Source organism: Stenella coeruleoalba (genome assembly GCF_951394435.1).
Source record: "Stenella coeruleoalba genome assembly, chromosome: 7".
NCBI lineage: Eukaryota > Metazoa > Chordata > Mammalia > Artiodactyla > Delphinidae > Stenella > Stenella coeruleoalba.
Genome location: NC_137153.1, coordinates 53,394,282 through 53,409,496, shown reverse-complemented (window position 1 = coordinate 53,409,496; position 15,215 = coordinate 53,394,282). Strand labels below are relative to the sequence as shown.

The window sequence follows — 15,215 nt, the reverse complement described above, 5'->3', positions numbered from 1 at the left end:
TCAAAAATACTGAATCACTATGCTGTACACTTGAACTAACATAATATTGTAAGTCAACTATACTTCAATAAAAACAAAAGCAAAATAAAATGTACAGCTTAAAAGGATAATTTTAATACTTATTTTAAAGTTCCAAATATATTAACTTTATAAAGATATCAACTATCTTTATTAATACTCAATTGTTTCTTTTCATATGTTTTATTTAGTGGAAATAAGATTACCCATCTTTTATAATTACATTTCCATTACCTGGTTCTTATTGTCACAAAATATTTAGTACCCTTTTTATATACTTACTGGATAATGAGATTCTATAATTCTCTCAAGAAAAGTGAATGATATACTGAAGGTACAGAAATTATTCTATTAGTCAATTATTCACATATATTTTAGAACTTCAAAGGAAGGAGCATTTTTCAAAAGTAGAAGTGATGACATATATGATTTATAGCAATTAGCAATAATAATTCAGTAATAAATAATCTGAAGCATCACTGGTTCTCAATTTTCTTGCCTTATTTAAATGATTTACTATATTTTTGTACCTTTTATCTCCTTTAAGGTATGTATATGGCTTGATTAGATTTTTTTAAAAAGGAATATGGGGCATTATTTGTGAAAACGAAGGTCTATTCTGTTTTCCTCAGGGCTCTCTTTTAAACCATCAAAGTCCAAATAACTTGTGTAGTATTAACAAATACTCTTTCAGGGTTTGGAAAAATGTTTAAATTTCTAAGTGTGTCTAATGTTTAAGGTGGGTCTGGGGACAGGGACATCTGTCTATAAAATAAGTTATTCTAGAAAAATACAGACCATATTACACATCACTCCCCTCCCACAGATCAGCTGCTACTTGGGAACTCAGAAGTGAAAAGAAATATATGTAAATGGATGTAATTTAGGTTAACAACTTTGGTTTCTTAGTTTAACAGAATCTACTCCAGTTAAAATCCTATTTCTCATTAACCTTACAGGAAAATAATCAGGTTTAACACAATATAAACTTAACTTGTGTAAAATTCACAGCTTTGGTGAAACAGGTCATGAAGAGTATTCATACTAAAAACAACATGTAAGAAACACAGACTGCTGTATATGTCAAGAGTTTTGGGGAGGAGAGCAATTATTGCATGTCATGGATTTTTATGAAATACTAGGTATTTTTCCACCTGTGTTGTGTTTACTGCAGCTGAATCCACAGCCTCTCCTTTATTATGTCACATCAGAGTGCCATGCTTCACATTTTCTTCTTTTTAATGGGAAAGACTCTGACGACGTCTCTTCTTTCTGAGTAAAGATGACTATAGGTAAAATACATACCTGATGTGGAGAAAGAAATGGCAAAAATTAAGACTGATTAACCATCTCTGTGGAAAGAACCATGGTTTTGAAATACAGAGTGCTGCCTGGAGTCCAGGGAGGAGGCACTTGCAAAGGAAACTCAAAGAAGGAATACTTAAAGAGTGTCCAGATTTTCTGCAGGAGAAGTAAAGCAAACTCCTCCACCTTACTGTTCTGTTTATTGCAAGGAAGGAACTTTTCTTTAGCTCTCTCCACTTCCCCTAAAGTTTTACATTTGTCTTTTCTTTTATGTGTTGTTCTTACATACCTGATAGTTGTTATCTTCTAGAGGTAATAATTACCTTAAGGACTTGTGAAGGACTTGTGAAGGTTAGAGCTGGAGAAACTAAAATTTAACAACAGAAGTCTGTTTCCCAATTTTCTGGACAAATTAATTAATTGATTAGATTTTCTCAACTGTAAGTTTTTGTCCTATATATTTTTCTTGAGCCTTTAGCACCTACTCCCACCTGCCTGCTAGAAAATGCTAGCACATAAGGGCAAACAAACAGGAAACAAAACAGATATAAATGGGAAATCCAGAAATAGCCAAGTTCACTTAGTTTGACATCTAGATTTTCTTTGTAGATGCTTGTGTTTGTCGTGAAAACTTTTATATTTCATACACAAAGCAGTTACATTTTCTGCTAGTAAAACTGTTTTTGTTCATACACTGCAAACAGTGATATATTTGATCTCATCATGACCTGCAAAAAGCATTATAACTTCTAAATATTTTACTAACAAGGTCTAGTTCATCATGTCAGCCTTCTTTTACCATCTCTCCCATGTTTACAGACCTTTCTACTAAGGTAGATGGCAGCACAAACCAAAAAGCACAGAAAGAATGAAAAAACAAAACAAAACAGAAAAGCCACTTACCTATAAAGAGCATCATGAGATATATTTTCAGCACATATGGGAAATAGATGGATAAGTCAAAGGGCAGCTTTGTGGAGTAAGTGCCAAATGATTCAAAATAAGGCAGTGACTGATAGATGGCAAATGCTGTTTAAAGAAAAAAGGAATCATGAAGGTTTCCCTCCTTAACTTGCTACAGAGATGTGTATATATGTATGCATAGTTGAAGGATATTCTGAATTTGATAACGACCATTTTGTGATAATTGCTGAATCCTTTTGCCAAAGCTATAGTTTGATATAGAAATCTGCTGATCAGATTGGCAAGGCCATTATAGCAGTGTGATTTGTTGAATTTTGTCCATTTTTTACTTTATTATGCCTACACAAAAATAGTTTACAGTGTTTCTTTTTTTTACTGAGGTATAGTTGATGTACAATATAAGCTTCCAGTGTACAACAGAGTGATTCACAATTTTTAAAGGCTCTACTCCATTTATAGTTAATATAAAATATCGGCTATATTCCCTGTGCTGTATAATATATCCTTGCAGCTTATTTATTTTATACATAGTAGTTCGTACCAAAAATTGTATCTCAAAATACCTGTCCTCTTAGCCACAAGTAGGGGTTACAGACGAATGAACATGGAAAATGCTTCATCTATTCTCCTCTTGGAGTTTCATAACACGCATTGGTATAGCAGAGATTCTGTCAAGTTCTGCAATAAAGAAACTGGTTTCACCCATTTCCTCAGCTTAACTGGTCTTGGAATAGCTCTTTCTTCCTCCCCATCCCAGCAGTACTTAATAAAAATTCTGAGGAATCATGTGAGAAATGCTGGCCTAAATTATTTTGAGGGAGGAGGCTCAGGTCAAAAAAGAAGAGATGGACATTCTATGAAATTGTGTCCCATGTATAGACTTTGTATAACATTTCATGGAATAAAATGATAATGTACTATGGTTATATAAGATGTTCTCATCAGGGTAAGCTGAGCGAAGGTACATGGAAACAATGCACTGTTTTTGCAACTTATTGTGAGTCTAAAATTATTATTTTTTAATTTCTTTTTTTAAAAAAGACAGAGGAAAACTCAGGCACCCACAGCTGTTAGAACCAGACAGTGGAATCGGCACAGAGTCTGCAACTGACACTAAAGCATGCCATCTAAGATTTCCATGGGCAGCACCTAAGTCTCTGGCATTTTATTAGTATAGTTGATTTGATTATGAATATGAACTTGGTTTTTGTCTTATATTATCAGATGGGAAACTATAGTTATTAAAAGATATTAGAATTATCAAAAGTCAAGCAGGTTTTCTTAACTACATGTTTTTATACTTTGGGACATTTGAAATACATAGAAATATATAAAGATAAAATTACTATGCTCTACCACCCAGAATTAATCATTATTGATATTTTGTTATATGTGCTTTCAAAATTTTTCTGGATAGACTTTGTTTTTTAATTGCAAGAATAAGTTTATGAAACTAATTTTAATAAAAGAATATGCATTTTATGGCAACTATATATAAACATGGCTTTCCTAAGAAAGGACAATGTTTACAATTATGGAATAAAAAGAAAAGTTTCCTATATATTTATTCATCCCTATTTTTAGGAAAATATTAGTCATATTGCTACTTTATTCCTTTATATATTCTTTATAGTAGTTTTCATATTATCTAACAAATGAATGTACTTAATAAATAAATGTTTCAATGAGTGATGGATTTTGTTCTCAAATAAATGGCCAATCCATTTTTTATGGTTTTCAAGAAGATTATTCCCTAGATTCTTTTGGCATAGTCTATTTGGAAAAAAAAACAGATTTTAAAATTATGTCTAACGTGATTTACTATAATATAAGCTCCTTTTCTCTGCTCACTGGTAGATAGACAACGTGTGGTTATATCATATATACTTTATAATTACTGCCAACATCACCATCATTTTATGTTAAATATTTCTGTATGTTGTTTTCCCTTAGTTACTTAACATGTGCCCTCTTAATTTCTTTATGCCTTCGGTTTTCAAAAACTTTTATCATGTCTGTTTCAGAGTTCCCTACCAGTCTGCTAAATCCATTACAGAGGGAAGCATATACTCCCCAAATATCCTCAAGCTCTTTGCAAATTGATGCTTTTAATTATTTGAGTTTAAGCTTTAGGTTTACATTTAGGCTAAGCAATTAGCCTACTTCACATTGTATTTAATAATTCATTGTTTATTGAGCATGTATATTGGGTGCATAAGGCAAAGGAAGAAAGAAACAAAGACAACCCCAGATCCCCATGGAGCTTAGAGGCTAGACAAGGAAATAGACATTAATCAAAGAATCACACAAATGTCTAATTACAACTAAGATAGGTCTTACAAAAGAGATTCATTGGGGGAATTAATGTTGATGAGGAAATTGAGGAACGCTTCCCTGAGAAACCAATGACTCGTCTAAAGGTAGAGTTAACTGTCACTGGCAGAGAGTAGGCAGCATGGTAGATGGTAAGTGGGAAGGCTAGTCCAGCCAAGGGGGAACTGAATTTCTATGCATTACAAATAATCACTGAGTCACTAAATGTTAAATCCCCTTTGGATGAGTAAACAGACTTAGAGAGGTTAAATGATTTACCCAAACTCAGCAAGTTAATGAAGTTAAAGGCCCTCAGATGTCCTCATTCCTCATCCAATATTTTGTCTACTGTGCAGAGCTGCTTCCCCCTTAACTTGACATTTTAATGTTTTGCTTCTTTGCATCAAGGGAAGTATGCCAGGAAAGATAACACCTAGTCAGCTGAACAGTAGCAAAAATAGTAACTTAATCATCAAAAAGTTTTGTGAATCATCATAATAGGATTGCTTTTGCCAGTAAGCAATACAGAAAAGTCACTCTTTTCTTACCTTCAGCGAGAACACACAAAGGATAAATTGGCATCCATAGTGTTTGACTGAGCCATGTCAAGACAGCATAGGATATTCCAATGACTGATAACATGCTGTAAGTGTACCTGAAAGGAGACAAGTTTGCTCATAAACATCATTTGCTGCTGATGTCTGGGATATAGGAGAATACCTTACTGTGTAATTGAATACACAGATAAAACTGGAGAGTATGAAAATTCCTTACTTTATTTCCTGTAATGTAAGCAGGAGAAGAGGTAAATAATGGAGAGAGAGGAACCGTGTCAGTCTGGCTTGTCTTATGGGGTGGATCACGGATAATTATAGAGGGAAGAGAGAAAAATGTAAATCTTATCCCCCAGCAAATTACAGTTACAAGTTTCCTCAAATAGTGACTTCAATTTCACTCAGAAGCCAAGCCCATTTTATGCACAGGCTAAGTTTTTAAGACAGACAGACTTGTAAATATCTAGGTAATGAATTTTAAAAATAAAAAAAATATGTGCCATCTTGTGTGAATAATTAAAGAACTGGCCTTAGGAGCTTGTTTTGGGTATAGGAGTTGGTTTTAAACCTGTCTTTATGATGTAATAGATGAAGTAATCAAAATCTTTTCATTTCTCAAGCTTAAGCATACATCAGCATCACTCAGAGGGCTTGCTAAAGCACAAATTGTTAGGCCCTATCTCCAGAGTGTCTGATTCAGTGGACCTGAGAATCTGTATTACAAACAAGTTCCAGGTGACGCTGATGCCACTGGTCCAGGGACCATACTTAGAACTACTGGAATAGGCAGTGCATACATATGGCAAAACAAAATTCAAAACCTTGAAAACATGAATGCAGAAAAGTAAATCTTTCTCTCATTCCAGGACCCTAATTCCACTCCTCAGAGGCAATGACCAATGCCAATTTCTCATATATTCTTTCCAAAATATTTTTGCATATACTTACCTATGTGTATATATACTATATATAATATACATCAGCAGTGCAAGCACTCACCAAACATAGCATGTTATCAAACTTTTTGTTCTTTACCAATATAAGGGAAAAATGGTATCTCGCTGCTTTGATTTTTTTCTATTACAAGAGTAGGTAAGAATCTTTTCATATGTTTAAAAATCACTTCTGATGAAGTCCAATGTATCTCTTTTTGCTGTTGCTTGTGTTTTTGGTATTAAATCTAAAAATCCATTGTCAAACCCAAGATCAAAAACATTTACCCCTATGTTTTCTTCTAAGAGTTTTATAGTTCTATCTTTTCCATTTAGATTTTCGAACCATTGAGTTAATTTTTGTATGGTGCAAAGTAAAGGACCAAATTCATTCCTTTGCATGTGGATATCCAGCTGTCCCAGCACCGTTTGACCAAAAGACTATTTTTCCCCATTGAACGACCTTGGCATCCTGTCGAAAATCAATTGACCATAAATTTGAGAGTTCATCTCTGAACTGTCAATTCTATTCCACAATATATCCTTATGTCCATTATCACACTCTTGATGTGTGCAACTCTGGTTGCTTTGTAGTAAGTTCTGAAATTGGGAAGTGTGAATCTTCCAACTATGTTCTTTTTTGAGATTGTTTTGGCTACTCTGGGTTCCTTGGGTTTCCATATGAGTTTTAGGATCGGCTTCTCAACTCCTGCAAAGAAGCCAGCTGGGATTCTGATAGGGATTGCATTGAATCTGTAGATCAACTTGAGGAGTGTTCCATCTTAAAAACATTGTCTTCAACCCATAAACACGGAATATCTTTCCACTTATTTAGATCTTCTTTAATTTCTCTGCACAGTATTTTATAGTTTTTAGTGTACAAGTTCTGCCCATCTTTTGTTAAATTTATGTCTAAGTACTTTATTTTTTGATGTTTTGTTTTCTTAATTTTATTTTAGGATAAGCCATTGCAAATGTGTAGAATACAATTAATTTTTGTACAGCTGACCCTTGAACAACACAGGTTTGAACTAAGTGGGTCCACTTATATGCAGATTTTTTTCAGTAGTAAATACTACAGTACTACACTATCTGGGGTTGGCTGAATCCAGATGCAGAACCTACGATACAGAGGAACCCTGTATACAAGGGGCCAACTATAAGTTATATGTGGATTTTCAACTGTGCGGAGGGTCAGCACCCCAACCCTTATGTTGTTCAAGGGTCAACTGTGTATTAATTTTGTATCCTACAACTTTGCTGAACTAGCTTATTCTAATATTTTTTAGTCAATTCCTTATGATTTTTTATATACAAGATCATGTCATCTGCCAGTAGAGATAATTTTACTCCTTCCTTTCCAATGTGGATGCTTTTACATCATTTTCTTGCCTAACTGCCGTGCCTAGAACTTCCAGTACAATGTTGAATAGAAGAGGCAAGAGTAGACATTGTTGTCTTATTCCTATCTTTGGAAGAAAGATCAGTCTTTCATATTAACCATTATGTTAGCTGTGGAGTTTTCACAGATGCTTTTATCAGGTTGAGGAAGTTGCTTTTCAAAAAGTCATTCTATGGTAAATTGGGAAGATAATTCTGCCCCCATTTTACAGAGGAAAAAATGAGTTTTAAAAAGGTTCAGTACTTAGGAATTTCACTCCTAAGAGAAATGAAAACACATGTGCACACAAAAGCTTGTACATGGATGTTCACAGCAGCATTCCTCCTGACCAAAAAGTAGAAACAACCCAAATGTCCATCAACTGATAAATGAATAAGTAAAAATTGGTATATCAATATAATGGAATATTATTCAGCCATAAAAAGAAATAAAATACTGATACCTGTTAAAACATGGACGAACCTTGAAAACGTTATGCTAAGTGAAAGAACCCAGTCACAAAAGGTGCATATTATATGATTCCATTTATATGAAATGTCCAGAATAGGCAAATCCATACAGACAGTATGGTAGTGGCTGCCAGGGCTGGAAGGAAAAGGGAATTGGGTGCGACTGCTAATGGATTTGGGGCTTCTTTTGGGGGTGATGAAAATGTTCTCAAATTAGATAGTGGTAATGTCTTTACACATGTCTTTGAATACACTAAAATCGACAAATTTTATACTTTAAAAGGGTGAATATTAAGGTTCATGAATTATTGCATTGCTGTTATTTTTAAGGTTGTGTGATTTGCCCAAGATCACATAGCAGTGGAGGTGAGGTTCATACTGAGATCTTCCACTTCTATGTCCAAAATTCTTTCCATCACATCACGATACCACTCTCAATGCCAAAACCACTTTGTTCTCTAATGGGTCTACTGAGCTTATATGAGACTGAATCGACACTGAAAGAGTTGGGCATACCAGAGAATGAAACATCAGAAAGCCACAGTCCCAAATGAGGCTCCATGTCTCATAAACAGAAAGTCATGGGCTACAAAACTCCCTGAAGTTTGCCCCAAGTCCACAAATCTTTCAGTTAAAAGTGAGAAATAATTAAGTTATATATAACAAAGAATTAGTCACTTTAATTCAACAAAATATTTCATTAAATTCATTCTACTTAGAATATCTTAACTCAGCCAAGTTATTGACAATATAATAAAGAATTTATATAACCTCAGCTAAAATGCTAGGGTTCTTTTGTTACCCATCCACATCCAGATCTTTCAAGCAGGAGGGACGGTTCTCATTTGTGAGAGCTTGATGTAGCAGTTAGGAGCCTCTCCAAAGTGAGCCACTGAGCAAAGGGCTCAGCAATTTTACACCATTGCTGGTAGAGATAACACACAAAGTTTTAGAATTAGAAGGAAACATAACACCATCGGGAGCAAGGGTTCTTAACCTGAGGTCCAAGGATTCCCAGTGAGTCCATGAAAGAACTTCAGTTATTTGAACCCGCTGGAATTGTATACAAATATGTTTGTGGAGGTGTGTTTTTTCCCCAGAGAGATAAGGCCCTATATTTATAATATTCTTGAATTCCAAGAAACCAACTTTGTAAATTGTGACTATGATAGAATAAAAATCTTGCTTTGCTTATTAAAGTAACACATACCAGAGCAATTGCAAAGAACGCCTTTCATTAGCAACAGCTGCAAGGTTTATTCCAAATTGGTGTACGCCAAGTCTTCTGCTGGGAACCTGATGCAATGATTTGCTCTTGATACCATGGTAGGTTTCCATTATCTTTGATATGCCCATTATGGAAAGCACTAAAAATACATTTCCATATCAAGATAAAATAATATGAAAAGGGGTTATGTATTTTTCTCTCAGAGTAACCAAATGTAAGCAGCTATTACTGGCTTCACTGTAGAAAGCAATTTGGCTTTGTTTTAAGAGATTATTTTGCCTCCTTACCTAACCATATCCAATAGATTCCAAAAGATGAATAAAACACACACCACGTATTTCTCTTGGACTTCCTCTTGACTGGTGATCACCACAAAGAGGATGATTATTCTCTCAGTGAGCTAACAAAGAAAGAGAAAAGTCAAGAATTAGGATCATCTGTTAAGCGGGTAGGTAATTTTCTAATTTTAAAAACCAGAGTTCCTCTTAAAAGTATGCTTTAAGGGCTTCCCTGGGGGCGCAGTGGTTGAGCATCCGCCTGCTGATGCAGGGGACATGGGTTCGTGCCCCGGTCTGGGAAGTTCCCACATGCCGCGGAGCGGCTAGGCTCGTGAGCCGTGGCCGCTGAGCCTGCATGCCCGGAGCCTGTGCTCCACAACAGGAGAGGCCACAACAGTGAGAGGCCCGTGTACCACCAAAAAAAGAAAAAAAAAAAGTATGCTTTAACTATAAATATATATACTACACAGTTAACATGATCTCTGAGGGAGCAGGGTTACAGATGAATTTCATTTCTTCCTTTTTGTTTTTCTGCATTCTCCAAATTATATGTAATGAATAAAAAGATAACATATTTCATCTGTATCAGGGCACGTCCCTTCTTGTGATACATGCACACATGGTTTTTACTCACTTTGACAAGCTTTTATTGAGTGTCCACTATGTATCAGATGCTAAGACTACATATATAATGAAAGCACGGTCCTTGCTACACAGGGTAGCAATGGTAGGAGAATGTGGGGCAGTAACTGTAACACAGTGTGAATAATGCTGTCATTTAAAGGGCTATATATGGGAGCACAGGGGAGGGAGATACCTGTCTGAGAAAAAGATGCGGAAAAGATTTATGGAGGCAGGCAACATTTCAGTTGGATCTTGAGGAATGGACAGGGGTCTGTCAGGTAGACTGGATAGGAGAATGGGCATCCTAGGCCAAGGGAGGAGCCTGAGCAAAGAGGCAGAGGTGTGAAAACACACAGTGTGCTGGGGAGTAAGGAGAACCCCTGGGGGCTAGAGAGGAGGTGCACAGAAGGGAATCCTAGGAGATAAAATTGAAAATGTGTTGGGGGCTGGGATGTGAAGAGTTTTGAATGACAGGCTGAGAAATTTCCATTTCATCCAACAGGGAAGCCCCTGTAGTTTTGGGGGTTTGGGGGGGTTTGCTTTGTTTTTAGGTTTTTTTGGTGGGGGTGGGTGGGAGGTGGGAGAAAGGGAGAAAGGGGATGCGAAATAATATAATCCTAACCCACATAAGCTAGTGGAAAATGAAAAGAATTCAACAAATTCATATTTTTCCAAGTCAGTAAGCATCTATAAATCATTAAGAATGCACACATTTATGGCTCAGCTCATTACTGACCTCAAAATATACATTCCTCTTTCCAATCTAATGTGCCTTCTTATGCCATATTAATATACTTTGTACACTCTGCGTTTTTTGTTTGTTTTTAATAGAACATTTTACTTTCCTCACAATGGTCGAAGGAAAATATCCATGAGATTGAGGGAGCATGTTAGTGATAAAGGAAGATGAGGGCTGCTTTGTATTTTTCAATAGCTGTCTATTTTTAAAGCAGATCAAGGACTAAAGACTGGGATAATCTATGACTTAGAATCATAGGTTGTTAGTCCTGGAAAATCACCTAGTGCAGAGAAATCCAGGATTTGCCAACATTGGGCCACATGATCAGAAATCCACATGTAGAAGCTGTATCAGCGTGTTTATAACCACATTGGTGAGTCAAGAGGGCCCTTGCTTGGCTAAGGAAATTAGATATGATTCAAACCTTAGTCAATCAATGGAAGCTACCTACATGGCTGTTTTTCTTTTGTCAGTCTTTCTTTACAATGCCCTAGTTTCTTGATTTAACCATATTTATATAACAAATTAGACTTAACTGCAATGATAATTACCGAATGATCCAAGCTTGCTGCTATGACACCCGGCAGCCTTCGGATACAAGATCTTAGCAGCAAACAAGTATTTAGGCACTGCCTAATCCTACATTTGATCAGTGCCTGCTAATTAGGAAAATCATCTAATTTTTGACAAAAATCTCAGGAGATACACACATGAATGCATATACACATATTTCTAATTACATGGCTGGCTACTGAAAGAGAGAACATAAGCTACCTTTTGATAAGATGGCTCTCTAAGGGCCCTGCTAGATACTTGCCCAACCCCACCTTTTTACAAATAAGGAAACTGGGAACCAGAGAAATTAAGTGACTTGCCCATACTAGTGGCAGACCTGGAAACATATATATCCCAAGTCTCCTGGTTTCCAGAGCTGCAGGCAATCCCTGATTGCAGGCTGCCCCTCAACTAATGAGTAGGGAGGGAAAACTCTCCTAAAAGAGAGAGACTGGAGCTGCACAAAGAAACTCACGCTGTTTAAAATCATCACATGAGGGACTGTGGCATGTTAGTGATGGTAACCTGACTGCAGAGAAATCAGCAATCAGCATGCCCCCCAAAACACAACCACATATATACAGGAAGGTATGTGAAGGTCCTCCTCCCATACGATGTCAGTCTAATTAATAAATTATCTGATGGTTATTTAAATCTAACTTGACCATTCAATGGTAATACAATGGGAGAATTTAGGGGGCGATATTCTTAAATTGGTAAAAAGCCAATATTTATTAGTTACTTTGTGCCACGTTCCAAACACACGCCATCTCATTTAATCTCCATAACGACCCTAAGAAGTGCTATTGTTATTATCTGCCTTTTACAAAGGACACTGCATTTTACAAAGTGAAAGTGACTTGCCTATAGATATGAAATCAAAGTCTAGACAATGTCATTCTAAATTCCTTGTTCTGAAACACTAAGACATTTTCACCGTTGTTATTTTATAGGCTACACCCTCGCATAATGTCTATGTTATAGTCCATTCTCAAAAAAAGAAAAAAAAAAGCCTCTCCTGAAAAGTTAAACCTTAAAACAAGAACTTACTTGATTTTCTAAATCAACACCAAAATAATTTTGAAGAATAGACTTTTAAAATTTATTACTTTTCTTTACATATAATAGTTTGACCAGTTATTTAGAGCTTTACACTTGGGAAAACTTAGCACTTTGTCATTTTAAACAAATCCTATGAGAACATGACAGTTACTAATGAATGGTTTTGTAATGTTTAGTGCAACTCAAACAGGCAGAATAAAAGCACAGTAAAAACACTGTAACTTAGGCCAAATTAAACATATTGGTAATGTGGTTAACTCAAAAATTTGGTAACTACAAAATAAAAATATTTTGCATTTTTATGTTCTATTTGGGAATCCTGAACTCCAGATTAAGCAATGACTAAAACTGTTACTTTATAAATGGCATCTAGCAAATTAGTTATAAACTACTGAAGGAGTAAAAAATCATACTTCAACTATAGAGAGAATTTCTACAATCTTAAAAATAAATTAGTTTTAGCCTCAAAGACTATTATATTACTAAAAGGATATCCCAAACTATTTTAAATCCTGTAAACTTTTGTTGAGAAGTTCAGAAACATACCCTTAAATGTTCAAATCACCACATTCTTCTGTAAGACAAAAGCATCTAAATACTATTTATATATTTTTACTTATTCATCAATCAATAGATATTTATTGAGTGCACTATTCTGAATCCCGAGGGGTATAACACCATGAACAAGACCAAGTCCCAACCCTCATGGTGTTTATGTCCTAGTTTGTGAGATAGACACTGTAAACAAATGTAGCATAATACTTGAGCGTTCAGGAAAACTAGCCCAAATCCATATTTTTGCTCCACCATTTACAATTTATGTGAACGTGGATAAGTTATTTAACTTTTGTGTAAAGTAATTATACTGGAGATAAAAATAAGCATAATTTAATGTAGTGATTAGTATATTTACAGGAAAATACATTTTTCTATATAATCAAGACTATCAGTGAATAAAAAAGTTAATCTCAGCATCTTTAAAATTATACTGTGAATATAGATTTATAACTATCACACTAAAGAACTCCACTGATCAAATGCAAAAAATACCAGAAAAATCGAAAATCTTACGTACAGAGTGAATTGTACGTAATAATTCATATGTACAGAGTGAATAATTCATTCTCAGGAAGCATCAAAGTTTTGGGAATCTCATAGCACAACACTATCTGCAGTACAGTTTTATCTCTAACAATATAAACCTGTTCCCAACTTAAAACTGGAGAGAAAATCTATATGACTTTATGAAAAAAAAATAATTAAATCTAGCAATGCAAAGAAGCACCTGCGTCACGGATTAAAAGAAATTAGGGTGAAACTTTGCTGTTTTCCTAAAAGGGTTTATTTTAAGACACTCTCCTTGGGTATATCCTTCATATTTGTTCTTATGAATCTGTGACTGTGAAATCTTTGGAATGATTTTTGACAAGCAGACCCCTGCTTGTCCTTATCAGAAATAGGATGTGATGTCGGTAAAAATAAAAATTGTTCTGGCAATTTGGGCTCACAAATGGAAGTCTGTAGGCACGATAATTTGGGAGTAATAACTCCCAGTGTTTTGATTTATAGATTTAAAAAATTGTGTAAAATGAAGACATGTGCAGCTATGTTTATTGGGATGCAAAGGTAAGGAGGCAGAATTTAGCCATTATAATTCAGTTATGTATGAAGTCTTTGCATTTCTCAAAAGGTAAAGGAGTAAAGTGGATAACTCTGAGGGTTTCCTAAAGGCACATCAGCCTAATGTCATAATACAAAGGTTAGTTTTGTGGATATTTTCCCTCTCCCTGAGTTGAAACATCCTAAAGCTATATCAATAAAAACCTCTTTCTCAGGCTTCTGCACAAGCGAAGTCAGAAGAAAGCCCTTCAAAATCAATATTTCAGGGTTGGTGGTACTTCCGCTCCATAAAAGCAAGTTGTTTTGATTAAATATACTAACATAGTTTCCCAATACAACTTTTTTTTAAAAAATCAAGCTAATAAAATACGCAAGCTCATTTGGGAGCAAGGCGTTAGAGAGGAGAGATGCCAAGTTTTCACTTATCACTTTTAATTATAGTTATATTCTACTTTTGGACCTTTTTTACTTTCCCATTTTATAAAATTAAAAATACCAAAAGTTTACTTTATTTCCTGATATAATTTTAACTGGCATGTAATTGTTTCCAAAAATGGATGTATATAAACAACTATTTATGTTATCATTTTGCCCTTTTCCTCTAAATTGTACCTTTAAAAAATACATAAACTATACATCTCTGTGTTAACTTATTATAGTCTTATCGTCAATGGGTTCCCCCCACTTTCTTTTACCAATTGTAATATTAGAAAATCAAGTGGCTCTTCCCTAACTGTCAAAATAAAGATGTGTATAAAACATTTAAAAACGTACAGAAGAAAACACAGAAAACAAACATACCCTCCTAAACACACACCACCGTCATTTGATACATGTGATTCTAATTGCTCAACTAGCTAAGAGTTCCTACCTCTTTTGGGAATTACTTATCTTGATATTTTGGAAGACCAGTTCCCAAAAAGAGAATTCCGTTGTGACTTAGCAATCTCACAAAGGTAATGTCAAAATAACATCACAAATGAGTAGACATGTTTTTCAACCTACTTGAAAGCAGCTAGACACCATGCATTTTTCCAGATACTATATGCAATCAGCTATGATTACTGTATGAGTAGCTTAGCCACATTCTTAACTAGTTTCTTCACTTAAAAGTGGGGAAACAGGAAAACCAAGAATAATTACACAACTTTAGACTTTCGTTTGGTTATTTTAAAGTTAGGGGCCTCAGAGTCATCTCATAATGAGGGAATT

General features: G+C 35.0%; 1 protein-coding gene across 2 annotated transcripts in view; it reads right to left on the bottom strand.

Moving 5' to 3' along the window:
* Nucleotides 1-214: 214 nt before the first annotated feature.
* HACD4 (3-hydroxyacyl-CoA dehydratase 4) overlaps nt 215-15,215 on the bottom strand; it is a 22,640-nt gene continuing 7,639 nt past the window's right edge. The window contains exons 4-7 of one of the 2 annotated variants that reach the window (XM_079927961.1): nt 9,413-9,525; nt 5,109-5,215; nt 2,227-2,352; nt 215-1,323 (exon numbers count right to left, since the gene is read on the bottom strand). In XM_079927961.1, the coding sequence (XP_079784087.1) occupies nt 1,241-1,323; nt 2,227-2,352; nt 5,109-5,215; nt 9,413-9,525 (429 nt within the window). In that variant the 3' untranslated portion in view covers nt 215-1,240. Of the gene's footprint in view, nt 1,324-1,811; nt 2,353-5,108; nt 5,216-9,412; nt 9,526-15,215 lie in introns of those variants that run through there. The other variant, XM_079927960.1, reaches the window with a different exon arrangement.